Below are 25,572 nucleotides of genomic sequence, written 5' to 3' on the forward strand. Positions count from 1 at the left end.
GATGGTTCCAACTCTAGGCAGGATCAATTCACCCATAAAACACTGTTCAGTTTAAGGCTTTACACATTATGGGAAAAACTGTCTGACAGAGTAGACCACTTCTAGGAGAGGATGACCTGGATTGGGAGGAACCCAGGAACTGAGGGAAATTGAGAGGAATATCAACATTCTGAAGGGTGGCCACGTGGAAGGAGGAATGACTCCAAGGATCAAACCGAGACCAATGGTTAGAAGTATATGGTGGCCATTTTTGGACGTAAAACCGTCTCGTGAAAGAGAGAATTCCCCATTAGAAGTATATAGGCAGACGCCTGGCAACCTCTCCTCAGGGTTACTGTGGAAAGGACTGATAGGCTCAGGCTGGATTTGATGATTTTGGGGTTCCTTCCCCTTTTTTAGACTCTGTAAAGGCCCTTCAGATGATGGAGGGCTTTGGATATCAGGATAAAAAAATAGAGCCTGATGGACAGGAGGGACCCAGAGAAGGCTCTTGAGCAGGGGAGGGACCTGATACAAAAGCCCTTCCATTCTCCTCACACCTCTTCAGTGCCCTAAGGAAAGCGTGGAACGATTTCCATGTACACATACAGTCACAGCCTCCAGGCCAAGTCTAAGCCACTGACAAAGGGCCTCGCCTGGCACTGGGCTGTGGAATGAAGTTTCTACAAGACAACCACACGCCCTGCCTGCCCTAGTGAGGACAGCCCCAGATCCTTCTCCTGCAGCTCTCAGGAGCTTCCACTTTACTGCAGGGGACATGCCCCGGGGTTCCCCGACCAACGCTTCCCCACGCACAAGTGCCCCAGGGGAGGGCCTGGCCCATGGCTATAGGCGGGCTGCCCGGTTTCTGAGCCTCAGCATTCTGGGCTTGTAAAGGCAGGCTGCGGGTCCTCCACGGCCCTTGGGACATCAGACTCAGGGAAGTTTCCAGGGCACAAGTTCCAGGCTCTGACAAGTTTCCAGTACTTCTGGAAGACTTTATGTCCGGGACAGCAACCCATGTCACACGCACTTTCCATTTCTTTCTACATTCCAAATCCCACCCATCTTCCCAGGGCAGACCAAACTTTACCATCCCATACACTGGCCAGGCCACTCCGACTAACAATTTCTACTTTCCCACTTTCTTTTTTTAGATGTATTTATTTATGAGACAGAGCATGCGAGAGCATGAGCGAGAGAGCGAGGGAGAGGGAGGGACAGAGGCAAAGAAGCTCAAACAGACTCCACAGTGAGCGGGGAGCTAGACGTGGGGCTCCATCCCACGACCCCAAGGTCAAGACCTGAGCCAGAACCAAGAGTCAGACACTCGACCAACAGAACCACCCTAGATGCCCCTCCTACTTTCTTTTTGAATTCCGATTATTCTTTTTGAATTTCCAATACCAGTGTTTGACAGTGGTATGTCACTTGACCTCCCCAGCGAGATTAATTTAATTCTGAGGGCCAGGACCTGCCTCTTTCCCTTGTGGACCCACAGCTGCTAAGGCCGGTGAAGGGTCTTAATCTATCATCGGATTCCTAAGGACTGATTGCTTCCCAGGGCTCCCCCTCTAAAAAGCACCAGGTATGTGATGATCCGTGGTGTCTTGAGAAAATCTGCTCCCACTCCCTCCCCTCCCGGGACTCTCTCTGAAGGAAACTGTCAGGTTCTGAACCGGGCAATGCCTGCGGGGACCCTCCGAGGGCCGAGGGTGGGAAGTCGGGGCTCGATTTCTCACCTCCGGTCTAGGTTAGAGAACATCCTCTGAGAACAGGCTGTGCTCCAGATTTCCCTGGAGTCACACAGGACCTACGACCACGCGGAGCGCCCCTGAAAGAGCGGTATTGTACACAGCTTCCTGGCCCAGCTGGCCCCTGTGTCCCAAGCTGGTTCCGGAGAGCCAATTACCAGCAGGCGCTGCGGGAAGGGTGACTTTCTCCCAGCCCCTCCCCCCCCCCCCCCGCCCCTTCCTCCACTCCTACAGGGCAGCCTTGGCCAGGCTGCAGCCCATGGAAAAGCGTGGGGCCCTGCTTCTGCTGGGCACGTCCGGTCCTGCACACAGCGCCTGGCAGGGGCCCCGCACTCGGGCTGGCTCGCAAAGGTTCCACGGCAGGGCCCAGCCGAGAGGATGGGTAGGAGGTCAGGGTGTCAGGTCCTGAAGCGAGGGACTGGTAGGGCCCCTCCTGAAGCGAGGGACTGGTAGGGCCCCTGCCCCGGCCATCTGGAGGGAAATGTGAGACCAGGCGGGGCAGAAGGGGAAAGGAGAAAGCGAGATGGAACAGAGGGAGAGAAAATAAATGCAAAGAACACCTGGGGCGCAGGGGGCTGAGCAAAGGTGAAGGTGGCATGTGCCAATGGCCTGGGGATGACTGCCCACTCGGAGGGCTGGGGACTGGGGACACCATACAGTATGCTTCCTGGTGTTAGGAAGCCTGAGGCAAACAGACCAGAAGAATAAGCCTTTCAACATGAACAACTTGGTTGGGGAGTTGGTGGGGAACAGGGTCTCATCCTTTTCCCAACTAGCCTGTGTCCCTGGGCCCAGCTCAGCCAACACAGGGCAGGGCAGAATGGGACCCGCTGGGCAGTCAGCCCCGTCTAGGAAGGACATGGCAAGACACCGGGGACAGACAGAAGGCAGGGAGGCCGCTGTGGCACATCCTGGGAAAGGCAGGCACAGCTTCCATTCGTGGCGAGGACGTCGAGCCTCAGCAAGGACGGCAGTGTTCAGAACCAAGGTGAGGTCACAAGAGCCTGGGGGGAAGGACAGTTGAGGCACAGAAGAGGAAACGTGGGCTTCCACATAGGGCGTGCCTTCAGCACCAAGACCTCTCTGGTCTTGGCTGTGGTACTGGACAGCTGATGTCCCACAAGTCCTTTTAAATCCCACCCCCCCCCAGCTTTTTAAAAAAGATTTTATTTATTTATTTGAGAGAGAGAGCCGAGAGAGAGCATGAGCAGGGGGAGAGGCAGAGGGAGAGAGAGAAATGGAGAAAAAGGCTCCCCGCTGAGCAGGGAATCCGATGCGGGGCTCGATCCCAGGACCCTGAGACCATGACCTGAGCCAAAGCCAGATGCTTAATTGACTACGCCAGCAGGGGCCCCTGATATCTCCTCTTGATCAGAAATCACAACACAGACGTCAGTGGTATTGTCAGCACACGAGCAGCAAAGCAGAGCCCCTACCAGGCCTACACTGCTCGTGGATTTGCTTCTGATCCCCCCTTCGGCCTGGAAGACAGGGAATCCGACCCCTTATTTTCTCAGTCCAGCTGCCCAAGGGAGCCCAGGCACGAGCAGGTGAGGCCAGGACTGCAGCCCCGTCCATCTCCCCACACAGTGCCGCCCTCAGCAGCTCCCGGCAGCCCCAGGACCAGCCAATGCCGTCTCCCTGCCTGCCTCACTTTCCACCCCGATGCCTGGTTGCCTGGTTTCTTCCATGGCTCCTCGCTTCCGCCAGCACGCCCATCCACGGATTTCTCTCCCAGACCCTTCCATGTCCTTCTGAATGAGCCTGTGCCTCCCGGTGCTCCCACCCGGAATCAGTCATGCTGTCCTTCCCAGCCCAACCCCTCTGCTACTTTCTGCTCCTCTGCCTCCACTCAAACCCAAACCATGATGATGTCCCCACTGGGCCACTGAACTACCCTCCCGGACGGACTGGTCCTCCAAGCTGCCCTGCACCCAGCAGTCGGAGCCATCTCTGTACCTCGCATGAGCTCACGCCCCGGCTCAGACCCGGCCACCCCGCTCCCACGCAGCCAAGCGTCTGTTCCTGCTGTCCCTCTACTTATGCCCCAACCACACAGCTGCCTTTTGTTCCTCAAACGTTTCCTTTTTAAAAAAGATTTCATTTATTTATTTGAGAGAGACAATGAGTGAGAGAGGAGAGAGTACAAGCCAGGGGAGGGGCGAGGGGGGAGGGAGGAGCAGAGCAGGGAGCCTGCCTCGGGACTTGATCCCAGGACCCTGCGATCATGGCCTGAGCCACAGGCACACGCTAAACAGACTGAGCCACCCAGGCGCCCCATCCCTCAAACGTTTCTAGTTGTCTCTCATGCTTTTACGGCGGGAAGGATCTTCCTCCCGTCTGTGAGGCTAGCTTTCCCTCTGTCTACAGGAAGTTCAAGTACCATGTCCCAGGCAGCCTAGGGCACCTCCCTGCCCTTGCCCTGCAGTATCTCTTTACCACAACTCACGACTACCCTAGTGACTTCCTACAGAGCCTCTTATCACAACCTGAAATGCCCTCGTTTGTTCCTTTGCTTGGTGTCGCTACCCACAAGGGCAGGTGTTAGCCTGCCGTTCCCCTCAGTGAGCACACACTGCGCTGGGCACTCAGACAGGCTGATGGCGGAAGGCCTTGTCTGCCCAGTCCTCTCCAAGCAGACCTCCTCGTCAGGGCTCGATACCATGTGCGCTCCTTTCTCCCACCGAGGATGCCCCATCCTCCTTCCTCCAAGTCCATTGCCGTTTTTCAGCTGAAAATCTTGCTGGGACACCTGGGTGGCTCAGTCAGTTAAGTGTCTCACTCTTGATTTCCGCTCAGATCATGATCTCAAGGTTGTGAGATGGAGCCCCACGTCTGTCTCCACACTCAGTGCAGCACCGGCTTAATAGTCTCTCTCTCCCCCTCTAAAATAAATAAAATCTTCAAAAAAAAAAAAAAAAGTTGAGAAGTTTTTTTTTTTTTTTAAGATTTTATTTGTCAGAGAGAGAGAGAGAGAGAGAGAGAGAGAGAGAGAGAGAGAGAGTAAACACAGGCAGACAGAGTGGCGGGCAGAGGCAGAAGGAGAAGCAGGCTCCCTGCCCAGCAAGGAACCTGATGTGGGACTCGATCCCAGGATACCGGGATCATGACCTGAGCCGAAGGCAGCCGCTTAACCAACTGAGCCACCCAGGCATCCCAAAAGTTGAGAAGTTTAAAAAAATATCAATCACTTTTGTAACTGGTGGGGTCTACAAACCTGGGTTGGGAGGAAGGGTGTGGCCAGGAGGGTGGGACACCCGGATACAGCCAAGGAAACCAGAACTCACAGTGGAAAACACTTGTGGAAGCAAACAAGGTGTTCTTCCAAGTAGCAATGGACAAACAGGCCATGGTCGCCTCACTTCAGCCTTTTTAAGGGAAGAAAATCCCGCCACGTACTATAACATGGACGAACCCGGAGGGTATGATGCTCCGTGATGTTAGGCAAACACAAAAGGATGTTTACTGTTTGATTCTAAGTTATCAGAGATACCTAGAGCAGTCAGATTCGAAGAGACAGAAGAATGGTGGATGCCAGGGGCTCGGGGGGTTTGAATTGGGGAGTAGCTGCCAGAGATGGGGTTTCCTTTCGGGGGGACAAAAACATTCTAAATTTAGATAGCGACGGTGGTTGGACAATGCCATGAGTGCCCTAAATGCTGTTCGATTATACACTTTAAATTGGGTAAGACGGTGAATCCGAGGTTTTGTGTAAGATAATTTAAGGTTTCGTTTATTCATTTATTTGAGAGACAGCATAGACATGCGCACGTGCGTGCACAGGGATGGGGGAGAGGGGGAGGGAGAGAATCTCAAGCAGACTTCCCACCCAGGGCAGAGTCCGACGCAGGGCTCGATCTCACAACCCTGAGATTATGACCTGAGCCAAAATCAAGAGTCAGATGCTTATCCAACTGAGCCACCCAGGCGTCCCCTAATTTTTTTTTTTAAGATTTTATTTATTTATTTGACAGAGAGAAAGAACAAGTAGGCAGAGAGGCAGGCAGAGAGCAGAGAGGGTGGGGGGGAAGCAGGCTCCCCGCTGAGCAGAGAGCCTGATGCGGGGCTCGATCCCAGGACCCTGGGATCATGACTTGAGCCGAAGGCAGAGGCTTTAACACACTGAGCCACCCAGGTGCCCCCCCCCTTTCTAAGTGGGAAACCCTGAGAAATCCTGACTTTGACTGATGCCTGTCAGAGGTAGTGCCGGGCCACTGGCCAGGCTCCAGGACCATGAGCTCAACAAGCCTAGCTGGGCCTTCTGCACAGCCTAGGACGGACAGTCTGTGCAGCAGGACCACCCCGCCTCCGTGTGCGGTGCTGACCTAGGTGCTGCTGGACAACACAGGCTGAAGGAAAGTGGACCTTGCCATCCAAGAGTTAACTGTCTGAAGGGAGATGAGGACCATCCTCCCTCCTCTTCCAGTTCTTTCTTTCCCTCTCCTCTGACTGTGCAATTTCAGCAACGCTTTACAGAAACAAATAAACAAAAAAAAAAAACCAGTACTGGTGTGCAAGCTACTTATGCCTACGTCTCAGTGGCCAAGCCTGATGAGTGGTAGCAGAAAGCAAAAGCCAAAATGCGATGAAACTTCCAGAAACCATGCAGGACACCCAAAGGGGCAGTCTTATGACATGAAAAGCAAAAGAACAAGAAGGGAGGGGCATACTGCTTTTGGCCAGTGGTGCACTGTGGATGAGAAACTCTGTCTTCTCTGTCCAGAAGGAGCTTTGAACTGAAAAAGGCAAAAAGAGCAATGAAAGGGAAAACCCAAGGTGAGTTAGTAGACTGTCAGAGAGCCCCGATACTGAGTTAGCGTGAGCAGCACACAAGGACGAAGGGAGCAAGCGAAGGTGGTGTGCCCTCTAGATTCTAGGGCGACATTTCAGAAAAATCAAGTAGGTGGGGTGTATGTCTGAATTTCCAGCATCAAGGCACTTAATAGAGTTGCTTATAACATCTTGTAGACAAGGACAAGAAACTAGTGGACGCCAGGGTTGCGAACCGCTAACCACCAGTCGAATGCGGCCAGCAGCCTGTGTATGTGTGTGTAGCCTGTGAGCTGAGGTTGGTTTTCACATTTTTAAAGGGAAGAGGAGGAAGAGTGGGGAGGAGGAAGCAACAGCATCTGGCCACAAATCCGAAAATGTTTACTGTCTGGTCTTTTGCAGGAGAAGGTTGCCAGTCCCAGGGCTAGACCGGAAGAGCTAGGAGGGTAGCTGTCCACGTTTGCGGGTGCTGACTAGTGGCTACCGCCACGCTGGCGTAAGGTGAGCCGGAGCCCCAGACCTGTGTCCTCCCCTGTGCTTAATGGAAAGAAAGAGGCATCCAGAAGGCACAGCGCTAGAGCTAATGTGTCTGGGTGACAACGGAAGGGTGTGACCGTGGGTGATTCTAATCGCACGTGGTCAGACAGTAGGTTCCTCTTAAGCTCCAGCAGATTCGCTGAGTTAACACTATGATGTGGCCTCTATCATGAAATTCAAGAAGCTAATTTCATTTTGAGCTACATCAACAAAATTATAGGATCGAGAACAAGAGGCAGTCCTTGGTTTTATGGCTTTCATAGGCACTCGGGAGTACGGATTCATCCCACCATGTGCCTGACATCCCTCAGGGAACCAGACCCCACCTGCTGCTTCGGGCGCCCTGTACAAGAGGAACACTGATAATGTCAGCGGGTGCAAAGCAAACCGGTGAAGAAAAAGAACCACACAAAGTCAGATAAGAGAACAGAAATCAGGGCAAAGGGGTGGCAGGAAGCAAAGTGGGACAAGAAAGGGCACAGAGGTGTTTAAATATCCCAACCCCCAGCGCCTGGGGACTGGAGGGCCTCAGGGCTCCGGCACAACCCAGCAGTGAGGACTAAAAGAAGCTGCGTTCCGTGTCCATCATCCTCCAAAATGGAAAGGACTCCAGCGTCCTTCAACCTGGGGACAAGTGAACAAGGCGCTACAGCCACATCCCGAGAAGCTACTCGCTTAGAAGGGGAAGGGCAACTGTTTCACGCCAACAACATGGGTGACTCTTCCAAGTATGATGTCAAGTGACAGACGCTAGACTCAAAAGGCTACAGACTGCAGAATTCCATTTATAGGACATTCTGGAGAAGTCAGAATTAGAGGAATTAAAAAAAAAAATCCAGGTCACTGGTTGCCAGGGGCTGAGCGGGAGGAGGCTGGGATGGTTACAGAGGTGTGGGAGGGGATGTGGGGGAGGACAGTCCTACCCTAAGTCTCAATTCTGTGGAGGTTACCTAATGGTACGAGACTGTTGAAACCCAGAGAACTGGACCCTAACAACGGTGACTTTGATGGCATAGCAATTATATTTCAACAGACCTGGCTTTAAAGATAAAGAAAGCAAGTTCAGAGAAAGGCAGACCTGGAACTTTGGTAGGAGGGCCCTGATGCTTGGCCTGGGTGTTCAGTGGTTAGAGGAATGTTGACACAAGATGGTCTTCCAGGCGCCCTATGTCTTCTGAGACCGTGATGCTGGGAGGAACGGAGGAATGGAGGAACGAAGGAAGGAGACTGAGAAAAAACGGGCAGCGAGGCAGGAGGGGAGTGGAAGGGTAGGGGTTACCCCTCTTCATGAAGAGAGTGTGTCAAACAATGCTGCAGGGGCAGGTGGGTGAGGACCAAGAATGAGCCACCGCAGGTGACATCACTGGGGACCAGGGCCAGAGCCACTACGGGTGAGCGATGGAGGCAAACGTCTGTGCAGGGAGGAGAGGATAGAGGCAGAGCGGGAGGCTGTCCAGACAACATGACCATCCCTCTTTCCCAGGGCCCGGGGGCTCGGCTCTGGGCGCGTGCTCCTCACCACAGTCTCCCCTCCAGGTCCTCCCACCGTTCTCCCACTGGAGTGGCGGGTCCAACACTGGTTCTCCTTCCCCAGACAGGGTCCTGTGGGTGTGGAGAACACAGAAGCACAGGAACTTTCCAAAATGAAGGCAGAGGGGCTGCAGCAACCATCTCTTTTGCCAGAGACAGATAGAGGCATGCCTTGATTCACCGCACTTCGCTTTACTGCTTCACAGACACCGCAATTTTTTTTTTTTAAAGAAATTGTTGGGTTAGGGGTGCCTGGGTGTCTCAGTGCGTTAAAGCCTCTGCCTTCGGCTCAGGTCATCATCTCAGGGTCCTGGGATCGAGCCCCGCATCGGGCTCTCCACTCAGCGGGGAGCCTGCTTCCTCCTCTCTCTCTCTGTCTGCCTCTCTGCCTACTTGTGATCTCTGTTTGTCAAATAAATAAATAAATAAAATCTTAAAAAAAGAGAGAGAGAGAAATTGATGGGTTAAAAAAAAAAAAGTTAAGAAATTGATGGATCTGACAGCCCTGCGTCAGGCAAGTCTATCACTACTGTTTTCCCAAAAGCACTTGCTCACTTGGGGTCTCTGGTCACATTTTGGGGATTCTTGCAATATTTCAAGCTTTTTCATTATAATTATATGTGCTACGGGGACCTGTGATCAGCGATCACGACTTGCTAAGAGCTCAGATGATGATTAGCATTTTTGACAATAAAGTATCTATAATTAAGGTATATACATTTTGTTGTTAGCCATAATGCTATTGCCCACTTAGCAGATGAAAGCACGGTATAATCATAACTTTCACATGCCCTGCGGAGCAAACATTTCATGCTTTAATGCAATATTCACGTTACTGTGGGTGTCCGGAACCCAGCAAACCTGCAGTATCTCAAGCTGTGCCTGCCACATCCCTTCTTCTCTGAAAATGATCTAGGATGCTCGTGAATCCTGGGAAGGGCCCTTCCTCTTTCTACACAAGACCCCTCTCCCGTCTGCCCCTTGATACTAGTCCCGAGGCTCCTTTTACTCCAAGAGCCCAAAGTGAGATCCCCCTCCTAGAACGGCCCCCAAACACACACACTTGCAATCCTCTGGGAGGCCTTCCAAGGTCATCCTGTCCCCTCACTGCCATGCATGTCCCCTCCTACTCTTGTTCCCTCTGCCACCACACTGGGAGCCCCTCCCCCATTCAGCATCCCCAAAGATCCCTAGAACATCCACCTACAGACTCCAAATCAGACCACTGAGCACAGGGGTGACTGATGACGGAAAGGGAGGGACCCCACCTTGTCCCTGACGACCTGGAGAAGAAGCCAACTCTGTCTTCTGTCACCTCCGAGGTTCCAGTCTTACCCCCCTGATTTATAATTACTGCTGCCCAAGAGTCCCCTCCCGCCAGGCCATGCTGTCATACCCTTGGGCAAAGATCGCCCCAGGACCTGTACTTTCGTCCCCCGACCTAAAACCCATGTCCACCCTGCCAGACTTGGGCCCCACATTTCTGAAGAGGGCCACGCCTTTGCTCCACACGCCAGCTGTCGCCTTCCATGACTACCCTCAGGGGGGTCCACTTAGGCCTGCGGAAGGCCCTGGGGGGCAGAGCAAGAGGGCTAGGTGCTGAGACCCTGGGGCACCCAGCCCATGTCCTCTCTGCCCACCTGCAGGGAGCTGTGGCTTCGGGCCACAACCCCACCGCCACAGGTCTTCTCTCCTCACAGAGGAAGCATCTGTCCTGTCTCCCAAGCAACCCAACCTGCAGTGCCTCTGCTCCCACGTGCTGCCCCAGAGGGCGCATCACGGTCACTTTCCAGGCATGTCTGCCTACAAAGTGGAAGCCTGGGTGGCCCCATCAGACCTATCCTGATCCTTCGCAGCTCACGGGCCAGGCTGGAGTGGCCTTTCGCGACGCCCCTCGCCTTCCAGAGAGAGAGACAGCTGCTCGGCAGGAGCAGAAACCCCACGCTGTGTCTTTCCCTAAACGACGACCCACGCTGCCAGCTTCCTCTCTTCCCCTCCCCGCTACCCTCTTCCCGCGCCCCCCCCCCACCTCCCAGCTTTCTGTGAGGTCGGTTTTGTCTCTTCTCTTGCAGTAACAGAGCAATGTTTCTCCACTATCCCAAGACCCAGCGGGGAGGTGGTCCCTGGGCACAGGAACCACCCATTCATTCCCGGCTCTTCTGGAGCCCTGTTCTGTCTGTCCAGTGAACGAGCAGGAAGCACTCGGCGCATCCAGATGTGCCAAGGCCCGCTGTTTCTCCCCCAGATCTCTATCTCAGTTCTATTTCTAGTGCACTACGTCACTATGTAAGTGCCCCCGACCTCTAGTCTCTACCACAAACGGCCCCAAATAAAGCTGCGGGAGGAACCGTCCTCATGCATCCTCCCAGCTGAGGCGTCTAGCATCTCGGATGGCTCCTGATTTTCTGGGGTCCAAACGCTCCAGGGCAACTCCAGGGTTCCCCCCCAGCCCCCAATTCCTCAGCTTCATCTATCACATCAGAGGGTTGCCTTCACACAAACATGATTGGACCCTCAGGCACGTGGTTGATGAACAGAACCCCACTTGATTCAAGGGGGTGACTAGGCAAAGACGGCGGTCTTATTTGAGTCTAGTAAATTGTTCTGTAATTTTAAACATTCCCGATTTACCTGTTTGGCTCGTTCAAATGCGTAAATACCAGGTGTGCTTGAATAATAATGCCTATAGCATTCCCAGTTTTTGCTTTAGTCCTTCCTGTCTCCAAAGAGCTTTCCTATCCATTGTCTCCCTGCTGCTGAGAAAACCCGGGGAAGGGAGGCAGGGCGCACTTGATTAAACCAGTGGGCTCAGGGAGGTCAAGCACACAGCAGGGCTGGCACCTGTCCTCAGCCAGGTACAAGTTCTATATTCCACTAGTTAGCCAGCTATAATGGAACTCTTTGCCAAAACCTACTGGTTTACCAAACCCCCACACATTCGTTATCTCAAAGGCAGGTTCGTCTCGCCTTATAAGAAGGGCAGCTCCCCCTACGAGCAGGTGTTATGGTCTCTTTAGTTCGATGAGAACCAAAAGGAGAAAGGTCTCAGAAAACCCAAAGTGGAAAACTGACCCAAGGTCAAAGAACCTCTAAGCGAGTCAACATTCCAGTTTTCGGGAAGCAGGTTGTGGTCTTAGCTGCTGCCACACGTTCCACCAAGCCCTTAACACACAGCTGTGTGTCTCTCAGAGGGATACACTCTGGTTCAAAGGGAAACAGAGGTTGGGGTGGTAGGCCTGTGAAGCTCGAGTCCACTGCCCCTGGAGAGCACTGGGACAAAACTCCACCATGCAGGGTGGCCACAGGACCTTGCTCTCATCTAAGATATGAGCGGGGTGGGCGACACACCAAGAGGGGACATTCCTGAGCCCTGATCTCCAGCCATTCCTGTAACAGTCTACAGCCTGATTCACACCGGTCACCGTTGGCACAACCCCAAAGGGGATGTCCATCCAGCCCACCAGTCCTGCAGAGGGTATGCTCAGATGAAAGAAGGGGAAAGAGGATGTGGCTGTCTCTGGTCAGTAGTCACTGGTCCCTAACTCAGCTGTGCATGATTCTCACCTGCCAACTTAACTCTGAACCCCCAAAACACGCTCACACACCCCTAATGGGCTCCTCTGCTCCGCCCCCAGACTGCATCCCTTTGGTCTGGGAAGGGGCCATTGTTCAACGCGCTCTTTCGTTCTGGTCATGCTACGGAAGAATGTTCTATGTCAGAGTCCAAGGGGGAGATAAAAAACAGCTCAGCCAAAGGAAAAGCAGAAATGAAGCAGGGGAAGAATGTGGGCAGAGAGAAAGGGAATAACACAGACAGCAGGAAAAATGGGACACGTAGGTTTCCTCACCTCAGACAAGCATACTTTGATGTAAGTCCATATACATTTTTGAGGAGAGGGAAACTATGAATTGACACTCAGGGCAAATCAGGAGATCATTCATTTTACAAAAGAATTTGGCATCCGATTCCTTTAAATAGCAGTCTCTCCTAGTGTGTTTAAAATAGGATTCCATTTACAGAAGTGTGATTTACACAAAACCACATCTGTTACATAAGGCTCGGGAAAATAGCTCTCCTCCCATGTAGTCCGGCCAACTATAGAACTGGCCCCATACAGATGGTCATCTATTTTCTTCTCAAAGATACCCAGCCCAGCTCTCCAGCACCTCTTTCTATATTTCCCCTGATTCTTAGGGACCATCCCAATCTCTCCCAGTCTTCCCTAAACTCAGGGAGCAACTGCTCCAAAATCTTTACACATTCATTTGACACACATTTCCCAAAGGCCTATCGCCTGCTGGGCCCTACTCCAGGAGTATAATTGTACACCAAAACCGACACATCTCTGCTCCATGGAGTTTTTAAAAAATGATTTTATTTATTCATTTATGTAAAAGAGTGTATGAGCGGGGGGAGGGGCAGAGGGAGAGGGGACAAGTAGACTCCCCCCTGAGCTAGGAGCCTGATGAGCGATAGACTCAGGGCTCAAGCCCATGATCCTGAGTCAAAATCCACAGTCGGATGCCCAACCGACTGAGCCACCCAGGCGCCCCTGCCTCATGGACCTTACATTTGAATGTGAGAGACTGACTGACAGCGAACCACTAAATAAAATCCATGGTGTCTGAGATGGTGACAGGGGCTATAGGGCCAAGAATGGGGTTGGTGTCATAACCTTACATGGGGTCACCAGGGAAGGCTGTCCTGGAAGGTAACAGGGAGTGATAAGGAAGCAAGTCTGAAAGGCGCCTGGGGGAAGGGTTCCAGGCAGAGTCCACCTGGCAGGAGCCCTCAGGTCTGAGGAGGAGAGGCCGAATCACAAGGGGTCACGTGGGCCACTGCAAGGACCAGCTTGTGTTCCGAGGGAGACAGGAGCCCCTGGGAGCTTTTGAATGAAGGGTGACATGATCAGACTCCTTTTTTAGGGGGCCCCTCTGACTGCTGTGCTGACACTGCGGGGACATGCAGGGAAGCAGGGACAACAGCTGAGATGTGGCTGAATTAATTCAGGGCAGAGATGATGGGGGCCCAGACGAGGCTGGTCATGGTGGGAAGTGCTGAGATGTGGACGGATTTGGATATACGGAGAAAGCAGGGCTGACGCAGGTTGCTGCTGACTTGGACGTGGGGTGTGAGGACGGAAGGAAGGAGTCAAGGGTAGGAGTCAGGATTATTCACCAGAGCGGTGTGTGGGACCGAGCTGTCATCAATACGACAGAGAACCAAGGGAGGAGAAGGTCTGGGGCAGACAGTAGCTGATCTGGGGGCATGTTACAAGGAGATGCCCATCAGACACCAAATGGAAATCAAACTGATGGGGGGTGGAGTGGCAGGGTGCGATCCTAGAATTCGTTGGAGGTGCGAGCTAGGCCAGGCGGTCTGGTAGCCACCCACATGTAGAGATGGGGTTTAAGGATGGGGAAGATCCCCAAGGAGTGAGTGCAGATGAGACCTCTGGGGACAGCCTGAGGACACCAGACAATCAAGAAAGAGTTGGGGGGAGTGAGGAGTGGAAACAGAAAAGAAACAGCCCACAAGGAGAAGGAAAGCCAGGAGTGTGGCACCCCAGAAGGCAGACGAAGCGATGAGTTTCACCCGGGAGCCTCAGTGGTGAAGGCTGATGACAGACCAAGCAGATGAGAACTGAAAAAACTGCCCCACTGGGTTGAACATCATGGTAACCTTTAGTGGGGCTTTCTGGTAGACTCTGGAAGGGGGCAGAGTCTGAAGGGGGACTCAGAGACAGGAGGAAGGGGAGCTGGAGGCAGAGTGTCAGCAAGGGAGCTGAGAGAGGAGGAGGCGGAGGTCCACGCCGCCGTGTTCTAAATGGGAGGAATTACAATGCGTTTATATGGATGAGAGGGGAAGGAATGGAGCATCGCTGGAAGGGGGAAGGGCTCTAACGCACAGCAGGAGCTGGCCACCCCGGCGAGCACCAGCCCGGGTCACCGAGGATGGACACAGGTGTCGACAGACGGCTGACGGGGGCTTGTGCAAGCTTTCTGGGGATTGCATCTCTTTTCACAGTTGAAACAGGAAGCAAGGTCTGGGGCTGAGAGTGAGGGCAGGGGAGAAGAAGGCACAACTGTTGTCTAGGAAAGTTGGCGGGGGGAGTGCTGCACGGACCAGGGGAGGGCACAGGCCTGCCAAGGAGCAGCAGTGAAGGCCCACGAAGAAAATACGAAGCCAGCCCTCTCTGCCTCCTCTTTCCCCAGCCAATACCCCAACACCCCCTCCGTGTTTCTCGTGCTAACTCTTGTCCTCCTCCCCACTGCCTTCCAGCTTTAGAACTGCCTGGACCTCCATGGAATCGATACCGGTACACTTGGTCACTTCTGTGTGCTTCTTTTTCAATGAGGCCTTTCAGAAGGGAGACGTGAAATTGGTGCTCGCGTTGGCAGGTGTGCGTGTTGGAGGGAGCGGGGCGGGAGCTGGAGTCTCCTTGAAGCAGAGGAAGCATAAGGCAGAATGTCCAGACGCCCCCTCAATTCTTCTTTCAACTTCCTTCTACTCCCCCACTCCCCACAACCTTTGGATCTCAAATTTCCTTATCTAAAACGCAGATTGAATAGTCTCTACCTCATTGTGGTTCAAGTTCTGATTCTCTAATTCAATGAACCTTTCCAAAGGCCTATAGTAGATCCCAGACTCATTTGCACCCATTATGTCCTTTAACCCTGTGGTCACACCAGGGCTGCTAGCTCCACTCATGAGATGGGGAAACTGAGTCTTGGAACAGTTAAGTGGCTTGCCCAGCTAGCTGGAAGGCCTGACTAGCTAGATGACCAGGCTGGTAGAGAGCATGGCCAGGATTTGAGCCAACATGTTGCTTCGGGTGCAACCTCACTGATCCTAAGCTCTGTGCTGGGCCTGGGAAGGACAAGTCAGACTCATACCCACTGAGAGAACACACAGGTCTGTGTCAAGCCCTCAATTCCAGGAACTGAAGTCCTTAGCAACACACAACCAAAGCCCAGCCACACAGATCTCGGGTCAGAGCCAAAGAGAAGGAAGGGGAAGGGCAGGGTAGGGTCTGGTCACCCTGAGGAGGCCAAGGAACGTCCCGGCTGGTGGGCAGGAGGCCTGATGGGATACCTCTGGCCCAGAACCAGGGGAGTCCTAACGCGCCGGGGAGGAGCTGCCAAACCCTTTGCAAAAGGGGAGAGGTGGTGGTTGCTAATTGCGGAAGTGGATTTCATCATCATCATTGGGGCTCTGATAGGACTTCCTCTGAAAGCAGAGTAGCCAAGAACTCTCACTTCCGTTTCTCAAGTGAAGGAGAGCCCCTCCTTAGGGAAGTAGGGGGTAAGAGCCTCCAGGTTCAAGAGGGGCAGGGTCACCCCAAGGGCCCCAGGCAGCGTGAACCCCGGCCTGGGCATGCGGACCTGACATCCCACTAGCCTCTGGGCCGCCAGAGCTCCTGGAAGCTACGAATGGCCAGACCCCTCTCCCCAAAGCACAACTCCAACCATGCCAGGCATGTCCAGGGGCTCGCCGCTGAGTATGGGGAAAATGTTCCACTCAAGGCTTTTGGGATCTGGCCCCTGCTGGCCCCCATTAATTTAGTCATCCGTGGCTTTATTCGCTCACGAAATTCACCCACCAAACATATATTGAGCACCTATGCGTCAAGCGTTGTACTAAATTAATTCACAGATGAGTCAGATGTAAGTGCTCTGTGTGCACAGCCAGTGAGAGAGGAGATCCTAGTGCATGCAGAATGGCGGGTGGGGGGGAGGGTATCTGACCAAGACTTGTAGTAAGAACCATGAACCAGATAAGTGGCCTTGAGGAGGGGCCCACAGGGTCGCTGGGGTGGAGAGGCCAGCCTCCAGGCCCAGAAGTGGGGGCCAGTGCCCAGGGTGGGGAACGTGTTGCCAAAGTGTGGAAAAGCAAATGACATGGCGGCAGGCCCAGAGAGCCCCGTTCCCAGAATCACACACAACAGTCCAAGTGACCTTCCCCCTTATCAACCACTCAGTTAGAAACACATTAAAAAGGATCCTTCAATCCTTGATTGGGGTGCCTGGGTGGCTCTTGGTTAAGTGTCTGACTCTTGATTTCAGCTTAGGTCACAGTCTCAGGGTCGTGAGATCGAGCCCTGCGTCGGGCTCCACGCTCGTTGAATAATCTGCTGGAGAGTCTCTTTCTCCCTTGCCCTCTGCCCCTCCTCCCCCCAATAAACAAGTAAAATCTTCAAAAAATAAAACCCTGTTAAAACTTTTATCAATACAATGGCAATCATATTATAATATCTAAACGGGAGAAATTAACATGTTGTATGCCTTAAATTTATATAACATTATATATCAAACCCATTTCTCAATAATAAAAAACCTGCAATCTTAAAGCCCAAGTATTTAAAGTGTAAAGGGGCGAACAGTTAGTCAGTCTTCAAGGTATGCACAAGGATGTCACCTCCACAGAGGGAAATGGACATAGCGTAATGTCTACTACTAGGGCACCGATTACAATGAGACAACACGTCATCTCTACTCATCTGGAAACATGGTATTGATTGCCAAGTCCTCTGCTCTCCCCATAACCCTCCATAGAAGACGCTGTGATTGGGCACCTGGGTGGCTCCGTGGGTTAATAAGCCTCTGCCTTCAGCTCAGGTCATGATCCCAGGTCCTGGGATCGAGTCCCGCATCGGGCTCTCTGCTCCGCGGGGAGCCTGCTTCTCCCTCTCTCTCTGTCTTCCTCTCTGCCTACTTGTGATCTCTCTCTGTGTCAAATAAATAAATAAAATCTTAAAAAAAAAAAAAAAAAGACGACGCTGTGATTATCCCCACTATTCGAGGGGAGGAGCCTCAGGAACCTGCCCAGGTAAGTCAGTGGTGGAGATGGAATGTGAATGCAGGACCCAAGCCCTTGACCACTCTGACACACTGTTTCTGGATCCAAGACATAGTGATGGCTAAAATAAGGTTACAGACCTATGATATTGTAGGTCCCTTCTGGTTTAGGTATGTGTGTACCTGCTGTGTATATGTTGACATTTGGTTGAAACAAGTGCAAATTTGGCCACTTTGGCTTATAAAAGCAGGACTTTCATATGCCTCAAGCTAGCATGTGTCTATATGAGCGTGCGTGCGCGCGCACACACACACACACACACACACGCACGCACACTGTAAGGATCTCTACCAAAGAAGCCTTGTTAGCAACAGTGTTTGGGATGCTGGAAGTGTATTCGATCTTAAGTTCTCTACACCTTTTCCTATTTTCTGAAAATACAGCGTAAGTGAAACATTTTTCAGTGGATGACCCTGTTTTGTCACTGCAGCTGCTAAAGAGCACAAATGTGATATTAATATGTATGCAAAGGGCAGGAGCCCACAGCATCAGAAGCCAGGGCACTCATGGCCATGTCCCCTCTGGAGCTGAGAAGCCAACACGTGGACAAAAACCGCCCCATAGAGAGGGCCCAGAAGTCAAAGGGAAGAGTCCCGCTGCAGGGTTCAGGGCATCCTGTCACCCTACCCTCATTCTAGCTGACCTGACTACAGCTGAGAGGGCCTCCTACATTGTTGATGGCACCAACCCCCCCACCCCCAGCAGTGAGCCAAAGCAGACAAAGCAACTAGGGGGTCCCAGAGTCCACTGAGAGCCAAGGAGAACCCCTGCTGGGCACGAAGCTTCTGACCCTGGCATCCTTAGAGCAACAGTGGCCACGTCTGTGACCCCTCCCTGTCCCTGGGCTCACTTACCACCTTCCAAATTCCGACACAATTTACTTTGTTTACATTTACTGTTCATCTCTACACCCCATCCCTAACACACACGGGAGGTCCGCAGCATTAAGGCAAGGGTTTCTGGTTCAGTGAAATTCCCCAAGTGCTTGTAACAACACCTGGTACACGGAAGGTACTGCATTAGTATTTTAAGATTTATTTAAGATTTATTTATTTATTTGACAGAGCGGGAGAGACAGCAAGAAAGGGAACACAAGCAGGGGGAGTGGGAGAGGGAGAAGCAGGCTTCCCGCTGAGCAGGGAGCCCGAAGTGGGGCTGGATCCCGGGACCCTGGGATCATGACCTGAGCTGAAGGCAGATGCCCAGCGACTGAGCCACCCAGGTGCCCCAAGCGTTGGGATGCTTAACCAACTGTGCCACCCAGGTCCCCCTCCATAAATCTTTTCTGAATAAATGAATGAACAAATGCCTAACTAAACTGTCACCTTCCTCAGCCCACCTCCTATGCCACTTGGCAGAATGAATTATCCCTACCTCCGAGTTTCTATGCACTTTCCTTAAGTCTCTAACATGGCATTTATCATACTCTAATTGCCTCCGCTTCCTTGAAGACAGGAGCCTTCAAACTCTCCCATTCTCTGTTAGGTTCTCAGTGCCTGTCAGAGGGCCTCGGTGTGCCGACTCAGGGGACAATCCTGACAAACGTATAGGACAAAAAAGACAAGGGCCAGGACCCTGGGGGACACTGCCCAGCACCCAGACCAGTGACGAACGAGGATCTTCGTGCCAACAGGGCTAAGGAGGCAGTGACTACTTTCCAAACAATCCAGCCTGAGACTCCTCTAGCAGGAAAACGCTATTTTAGGTCCCAGAGCACGAGGCTGAACCGAGTGCTCCAAAGAGAAGTCAAGAAAGAAAGTTAATGAAACGCTCATTTCCAAAAAACCCGGCCTTTCGGCTCCCACGCTCATCCTGGTCCCAGACCGGAAGCACACATCCCGGTGGGATCGTCAAGCGGGGACGGCCTCTCTCACTGGGCTGGTTGTGCTGGCGGATGCGGGTTATTTCCACGTGGGGCCCGCACCTGGCACCGCTCATCCCTCTTTCCTCCCTCCTCTGGCCCCGCTCCTAGCAAACCTACTCAGCACGCCCTTCCTGACGTCACCATCCATTCACTTCCCACCTACGGCACACCGGGTGTTTCCATCAATGAAACGGCTGCTCCCCTTCTTCCCCACACAGCTCAGATACCTCCTCCTCCAGGAAGCACTGACGTCCCAAAGGATTTGGATTCCGCGTCCTGGGAACTTTGCTAGCCTAAACCACAGGTGGCTCCTGAACACACCCCGTGTTCTGCTTCACGCCATGGCTCTCTCTGCCTGAAATCCCCTTGCTTGCCTTGCCCCCTGAGGGACTCCTTCCCCTCCTTCTCAAGCTTTCCCCCTGAAACCCTCCTCTGGTGCCTGGCCAAGTATCCCCCCTTTCCCATGCTAGCGCGTTCCTCAAACGCATACCACGTGCTTTACCGCACGTACCGTAATTACTTACAACACGCCTGACGCCCTACTCGCAGAGGGGTCATTCTGCAAGAAGGACTACTCTACCCATCGCCTAAAGCTTTAAGATTTTATTTGTTGCCTAAAGGAATAAGCAAAAAACTAATAATCACAGCAGGGCTTACTAAGCCTTCCCATGTGCCAAGAATTTAAACAGGCCGTGTCCGTATCTCTACGTCTGCAGACACCAACTCATCCGAGAGGCAAGGGAGGTGATGCATCAACAGGTCAATTAACTTGTCATCCATGGTCGCAGCGGGGCAAGTGTGGCAGCAAGATGTAGCCTCTGGCCTGTGTGACTCCAGAGCCCTGGGGCCAGCCTCCAGGGCAGCCTCGGGGCCCAAAAACCGCTCCCCATCCTCCCCAGGCAGGGGACGGCACCTCGGAGTCCAGCCACAGCTCACTCACAGTTACAAATGAGCTTCCTGCCCTCTAATCCCTTTTTACTTGCCCAGAGAAAGCACCTCCAGATCAAAGAGTCATTAAGACTTCAGGGAATCAAAAGGTGACACGGGGATTTTTTTTCCCCTCACCTAAAAGACCTGTGCTTGATTTCTTCGGGGGCCCTGGGGCGGCATGCGTTTGGTCTGGTAGCTGGAATCCTTTGGCTTAGGGGCAGCAGCCAGACCACGTGCCTGTCTGGCTGTGGACTGGGACCTCTCCAGCAAGAAAGGAGACAAAGGTGGAGCGGAAACAGCCCCTGGATGTGCTCTTTGAGAAAATCACCCGGCTGCGGGGGTGGGGGGAGAGGGGGTGGGGAGAGGACAGGGATGGGCAGGTCTCTCTCTGGGCAGCAGAGCACAGTGGGCTCAAGCGTCCTAAAACCTACATTTGCTTCTGAACTGAGCCCCTGCCTGGCAGGGAGGCTTGGAGGAACCTCCAAGGAAATGAAATTCTGCTCCTCAAGGCTGTTGTAAGGGAGAAAAGAATCCAGGTGAGACTGCTTTTTCTGTCACCTGCGGGTGTCTACGTGTCATTCACTCAGCTCATTTCAAGGGAGTCTCTGTCTCTCCCTACAACCTGGCCATCCTCAGCTCCGGATCTAACATCTTAATGTCTACATCCCAGGAAACATACAAACTGGGGAGTATCCGATAGGTGTGTGGGTTGGACTGAACCGCATCCTGGTAGGACACAATCTTAGTGATCAGTGACAGTAAGACTAGCCACAGGGGGTGCCTGGGTGGCTCAGTGGGTTGAGCCTCTGCTTTCAGCTCAGGTCATGATCTCAGGGTCCCGGGATCGAGCCCCATGTTGGGCTCTCTGCCTGCCTTTCTACCTACTTATGATCTCTCTCTCTCTGTCAAATAAATAAATAAAATCTTTAAAAAAAAAAAAAAAAAGACTAGCCATAAGATGACAGTCAAAACTCTTTCCCCTGGGGCGCCAGGGTGGCTCAGTGGGTTAAAGCCTTTGCCTTCGGTTCGGGTCATGATCCCAGGGTCCTGGGATCGAGCCCCGCCATAGGGCTCCCTGCTCAGTGGGGAGCCTGCTTCTTCGTCTCTCTCTGCCTACTTGTGATCTCTCTCTGTCAAATAAATAAACAAAATCTTTTAAAAAACAAAAACAAAAAACTGTTTTCCCTAAGTAATTTTGAAGGAGGCAAGTAACAGATTTCCTTCCTTGAGGGCCGTCATCCACAACCCCTGACCTTCTTCTGGGGACTGTCTGAAGAAGGCTGCTGAGCCACCATGCCCCACTGAATCTTAGGAACCACACCGGAGAACGCACAAAGCTAGGATTTGTGGACACATGTCGCTGGAACGGCTCCCCAGTGTTATGGTGATAACGCCATGCTAGACTGCAGCCATCCCCCCACGGGACTCTGAGGTTCCCCAAGCCTGAACGCTGAGCCCGTCTCCAGGGCTGGCAAGGACTCGGACACCAGACTCCCCCAGGGTCCCGGAGCAGCTCCAGCGGGCAGACAGGCGCGCTCCCTCTCCAGGGCGCTGGTTCTGCCACAGAATGCCTCTGTTATGGGGAAGCACTGGCCAGCCAACATCTAGCCTCTCTTGAAACAAATCCCACCTTCCAGAGCCCCGTGGAGCACGTGTACTCCCTCTTTGTCTCAACAGCCCTCCGTGAGTCAAAGACAACCATCCGCCCTCCTGGGGCTTTCCTTCTACAAGCTGAACAACTCGACTCGTCTTGCAAGGGGGACATCCCCCTCGCTCTGCTCTGGACACTCTCTAAGTCAGAGACTCCAAACCTTTTCTTTGCCTCTGACCATAGTAAAAAATACATTTTGAAAGGCCAGTCCTTACTCACGTGCACGTGGGTCTACCCCCAAAGCCAGTTCCATGCACGAATGCTAACCTCCTCACAGGTAGTATACCTGGATGCCTTCTCACCGACCCCACTCATGCAAATGCTGCCTGCAGCCCACCACACAGAGTTTACAACCCGGAGCTGAAAACATTGCCCTGGTTTCACCAACTGGTCACCGTGTCCAGCCTTAACTGCTTACTTAGCTCAGACCCTAGGTGGGAAAACGCATCCCTTGACACGTGGCTATTTGCTTATCGGGGCCGCACGGACAGTTGTAGAAATGGTTCTGCAGAGGGCCTGGCCCCGCTTGGCGCGCGCTTCCTTTCCCCATGCTGCCCCTCAGCCCGGCAAACACACCGGCACCCGTCAGCAGCAACAGCACATCCACCAGAAGCTTGCTCCTGCCCTGCCATCATTATCATTCAGTCTGAACACCTGAAACAGCTTTTCCCCACCCCTCGTTTTCCTGCTCTGTAAACTGGGGGATCTCAGGAGGGCAGCAGAGATTTAGGAAGAAACCCCCGTTTTGAAAACAGTGGTAGGTAACTGACAAGGCGTGAGTAACTGACAAGGCGTGCAGTCTGCACACGGACTGGCAGAAACCCCCCCACCCCATGGGGCCCCCGAGGCCAAAGACCACCACCCCTCCAGTCTGTCTTTTTTGATTGACATGTGTCCACGGCAGGATCGGGTCACCGACTCCTTTCCCCCCTCCCAACTTATATTGGTCATCATAGCATACATTTTGGTGATCAGGAGAACCGGCGACAAAGCCTAGCTCCACCACTTGGACGGACTTCACCTTCTAAACCCCAGTGTTCTTATCTGTAAAACGTGGCTAATGATTTCTGCTCTGCCCTCCTCACAGGGGGGTGCTAAGCGTGAACAGGTGTGAAAAGGCTTTGTAAACTGTAGAGCACTCGGCAGATGTAAACCGTTATACAAACTATACGTTCTTTTGTAAGAATTGATGGCATTGGGTCCGTTCCCCAAAGGACAGCCCTGAATCTTCTGTGTTCGCTAAAGGCACAGACTCCATCATCAGTCCCCAAAAGGCAGCCACACTGCACCCAGGTGCCTTGTTAAACAAGCTCTCCCTTGGGCAGAAATCTGAGGTCATCAAAAATTCATCACTCGCAGCAGCTGGTGGACCCGCTGTCCCCATCATTTTGTGCCTTCATTCAGAAAGAGAAGTAGGTGTGGAAGAACAGGTCCCACGAGCCGTCCGCTGAAACAGAGCCTACACTCAACTCTTCAGGGCAGTCAAGAAAATAAGGGGGCGGGGAGGGCATCGGGCCGGCTCAGTTGGAGGAACAAGAGACTCTTGATCTGGGGATCCTGAGTTTAATGAGCTCTACCCTGGGTATAGAGATTAAACAAATAAATGAACAACCAGTTAAGGAAAGGGTGTGTGGGGGTGGGGGTCAGAGTCATCTTAGATGAGACTCTGGAAGCCATCATTCTCTTAAAAGCCACCACACATAAGGAGGACTTCCTAAGCCCGTGCTTTGAAAGAATTATTTCCAACCTTCACTAGGATGCTCCAGGCAGGTTTAATTCTCATTTTACCGATGAGGCTAAGAGGTTTAAACAAAACAAAACACACCACAAACAAACAAACAAACAAAACTTGCTCAAAAGCATGTAGGGAATTGGGTGAACTCTAATCTGCTTTTTCTCATTCGGCAGTAAGAAAGAGGACTGAGGACCCCCATCTTTCCCCCACTGATGTCAGGCTCTGCCAAGGATGTGGCTGAAATGCTGGGTTTGAGGTTGACCCCAGAGCCAGTGGCCCCCAGAGTAAGAACTTCAAACCAGACAGAGGGCTTTAGTGGTGGGGACAGAAAAGGAACTTCGGCCTTTGGCAGGAATGGGAAGCAGGTGCCCGTTCCCTGGGGTGGGTCAGATTCTTCTGCACGGTCGAGGGTCTGTGCTTTTAACAGAGAGCTGGGGACAGTTGTTTCTGGACTGAGCATTTGAGTGCTCAGTGATGAAAGAGAACTTCATATCATTTTTGTTTGGACCACAAGCTAAGAGGAAAGAGGCAAGACATGTGCCTCTCCTGAGCCCCAAGTTCTCCAGAGGTTACCCAGTACCTACAGCCCAAGGTCAGAACACCCTGGTTGGCATTCAAGGCCTTTCTGATCTGGCCCCAACCAACGATCTCAACATTTCCTGATCTAAACCTGCTCCAGCCAAATGTCCCCAGCTTCACCAGATGGCCTTGCCCGTCTCTCTTCTCACACTTCTTCCCACAGGCAATGCCTCTCACTGCTCTCAGTAGAGCAAACCCCACCCAGGCTTGAAGTCCCGGCCTCAGGCTTTGTCCTCCATCTAACTCTGCCATCCAGTCCCTTGGCAGACCCCTATGGCCCCAGGAGCTGCGGCCTTCTGGTCGGGGCCTGCGTTGGTACTAACTGTTGCGTTGGCCTGCCTCTCTCCGGACCCCTCCACCCAGATGCTAAGGGCCCAGAGGAGTAGGAAGGCCACAGATTAGGTTTCCGTGTCCCTCACATAGCACTTGCTAAAGAAATGAGAGGTATCAAATAAATTCTGTTGAGTTCATAAGCAGAGGGATGGAGAGAGGTGGTAGAGTTAGAGGGGACCCAAAGCTCTGAAGACACACGTCCCGAGCTCTGTAAGCTGGTCCTCATAAGGCTTGGAAGGAATCTCAGCTCAGAGCCAGAAGGAAGCTGGGGGTGATATGGCTTGCTGGCCACTGGGTTAGAGCTTCAGGTCCACCGTGCAGGGCAGGTGACCCTGGTCCCATCTCCAGAAAACCTGGCTGCAACTCAGCTTTCCACCTCCCCACCCTCACAGCTGCAACCAGGATTTTCTGTGAAAGGTAATTCTAATAGTTGCCCAAAGAAAGTACAGGCTTTCACGGTATGTACACAGGGAATGGCGGTCTAGCCTCTGAGCACTGCCCAGCCATGGACGGCTACGTGTCTTCATATGAGGATGGGAGCCAGCAACACCCGCATTCAGCTCCCATTCCCAGGGCAGCGCACAGAATGAGCTTGCTTTCCTGTCACAGAAGGGTCGATGCTCACCTATCCTCTGTCCCCTACCCAGGACAGAATGCCAAAGGCCTTGCAGGGCCAGGAGCTCACCTGCCTTCTCCATAGAAATGGTAACTTCAAAATGTACTCTCTGGGGGAAACAAGCCCAGTTCTACATAAGATGAACTGAAATTCCAGTACCTTCTCTTCCCCAAGGAACAGGCAGACCCAGACCTCTTTTTTCCCCAGACACAAAGACACACCAGCAGAGACCATCCATCACCAAATACCTCTCCAGCCTGACATACAGGCCCTCAAATGTTGTAAGTCTGGGGGTCCCAGGGGGTGGGGGGCAATCTGGTCTAAAGCCAGGGTCAGGCTGCCTGACTACCAAGTGACGTCACAGACACCCTTAAATCTCCACTCCCAGGGGGAGCCACTTGGGACCTCCGGGAAAACCTGCTGCCCCGAGTGCT

General features: G+C 52.8%; 1 protein-coding gene across 3 annotated transcripts in view; it reads right to left on the minus strand.

Moving 5' to 3' along the window:
- HIP1 (huntingtin interacting protein 1) overlaps window positions 1-25,572 on the minus strand; it is a 142,413-nt gene that overhangs the window by 52,899 nt on the left and 63,942 nt on the right. The window contains exons 1-2 of one of the 3 annotated variants that reach the window (XM_047713848.1): window positions 11,879-11,884; window positions 8,709-8,711 (exon numbers count right to left, since the gene is read on the minus strand). The exons of the other annotated variants lie outside the window; for them this stretch is intronic. Of the exons in view, the coding sequence (XP_047569804.1) occupies window positions 8,709-8,711 (3 nt within the window). The 5' untranslated portion in view covers window positions 11,879-11,884. Of the gene's footprint in view, window positions 1-8,708; window positions 8,712-11,878; window positions 11,885-25,572 lie in introns of those variants that run through there. 3 annotated transcript variants of the gene reach the window in all.

The sequence above is a fragment of the Lutra lutra genome, chromosome 18, assembly GCF_902655055.1.
Source record: "Lutra lutra chromosome 18, mLutLut1.2, whole genome shotgun sequence".
NCBI lineage: Eukaryota > Metazoa > Chordata > Mammalia > Carnivora > Mustelidae > Lutra > Lutra lutra.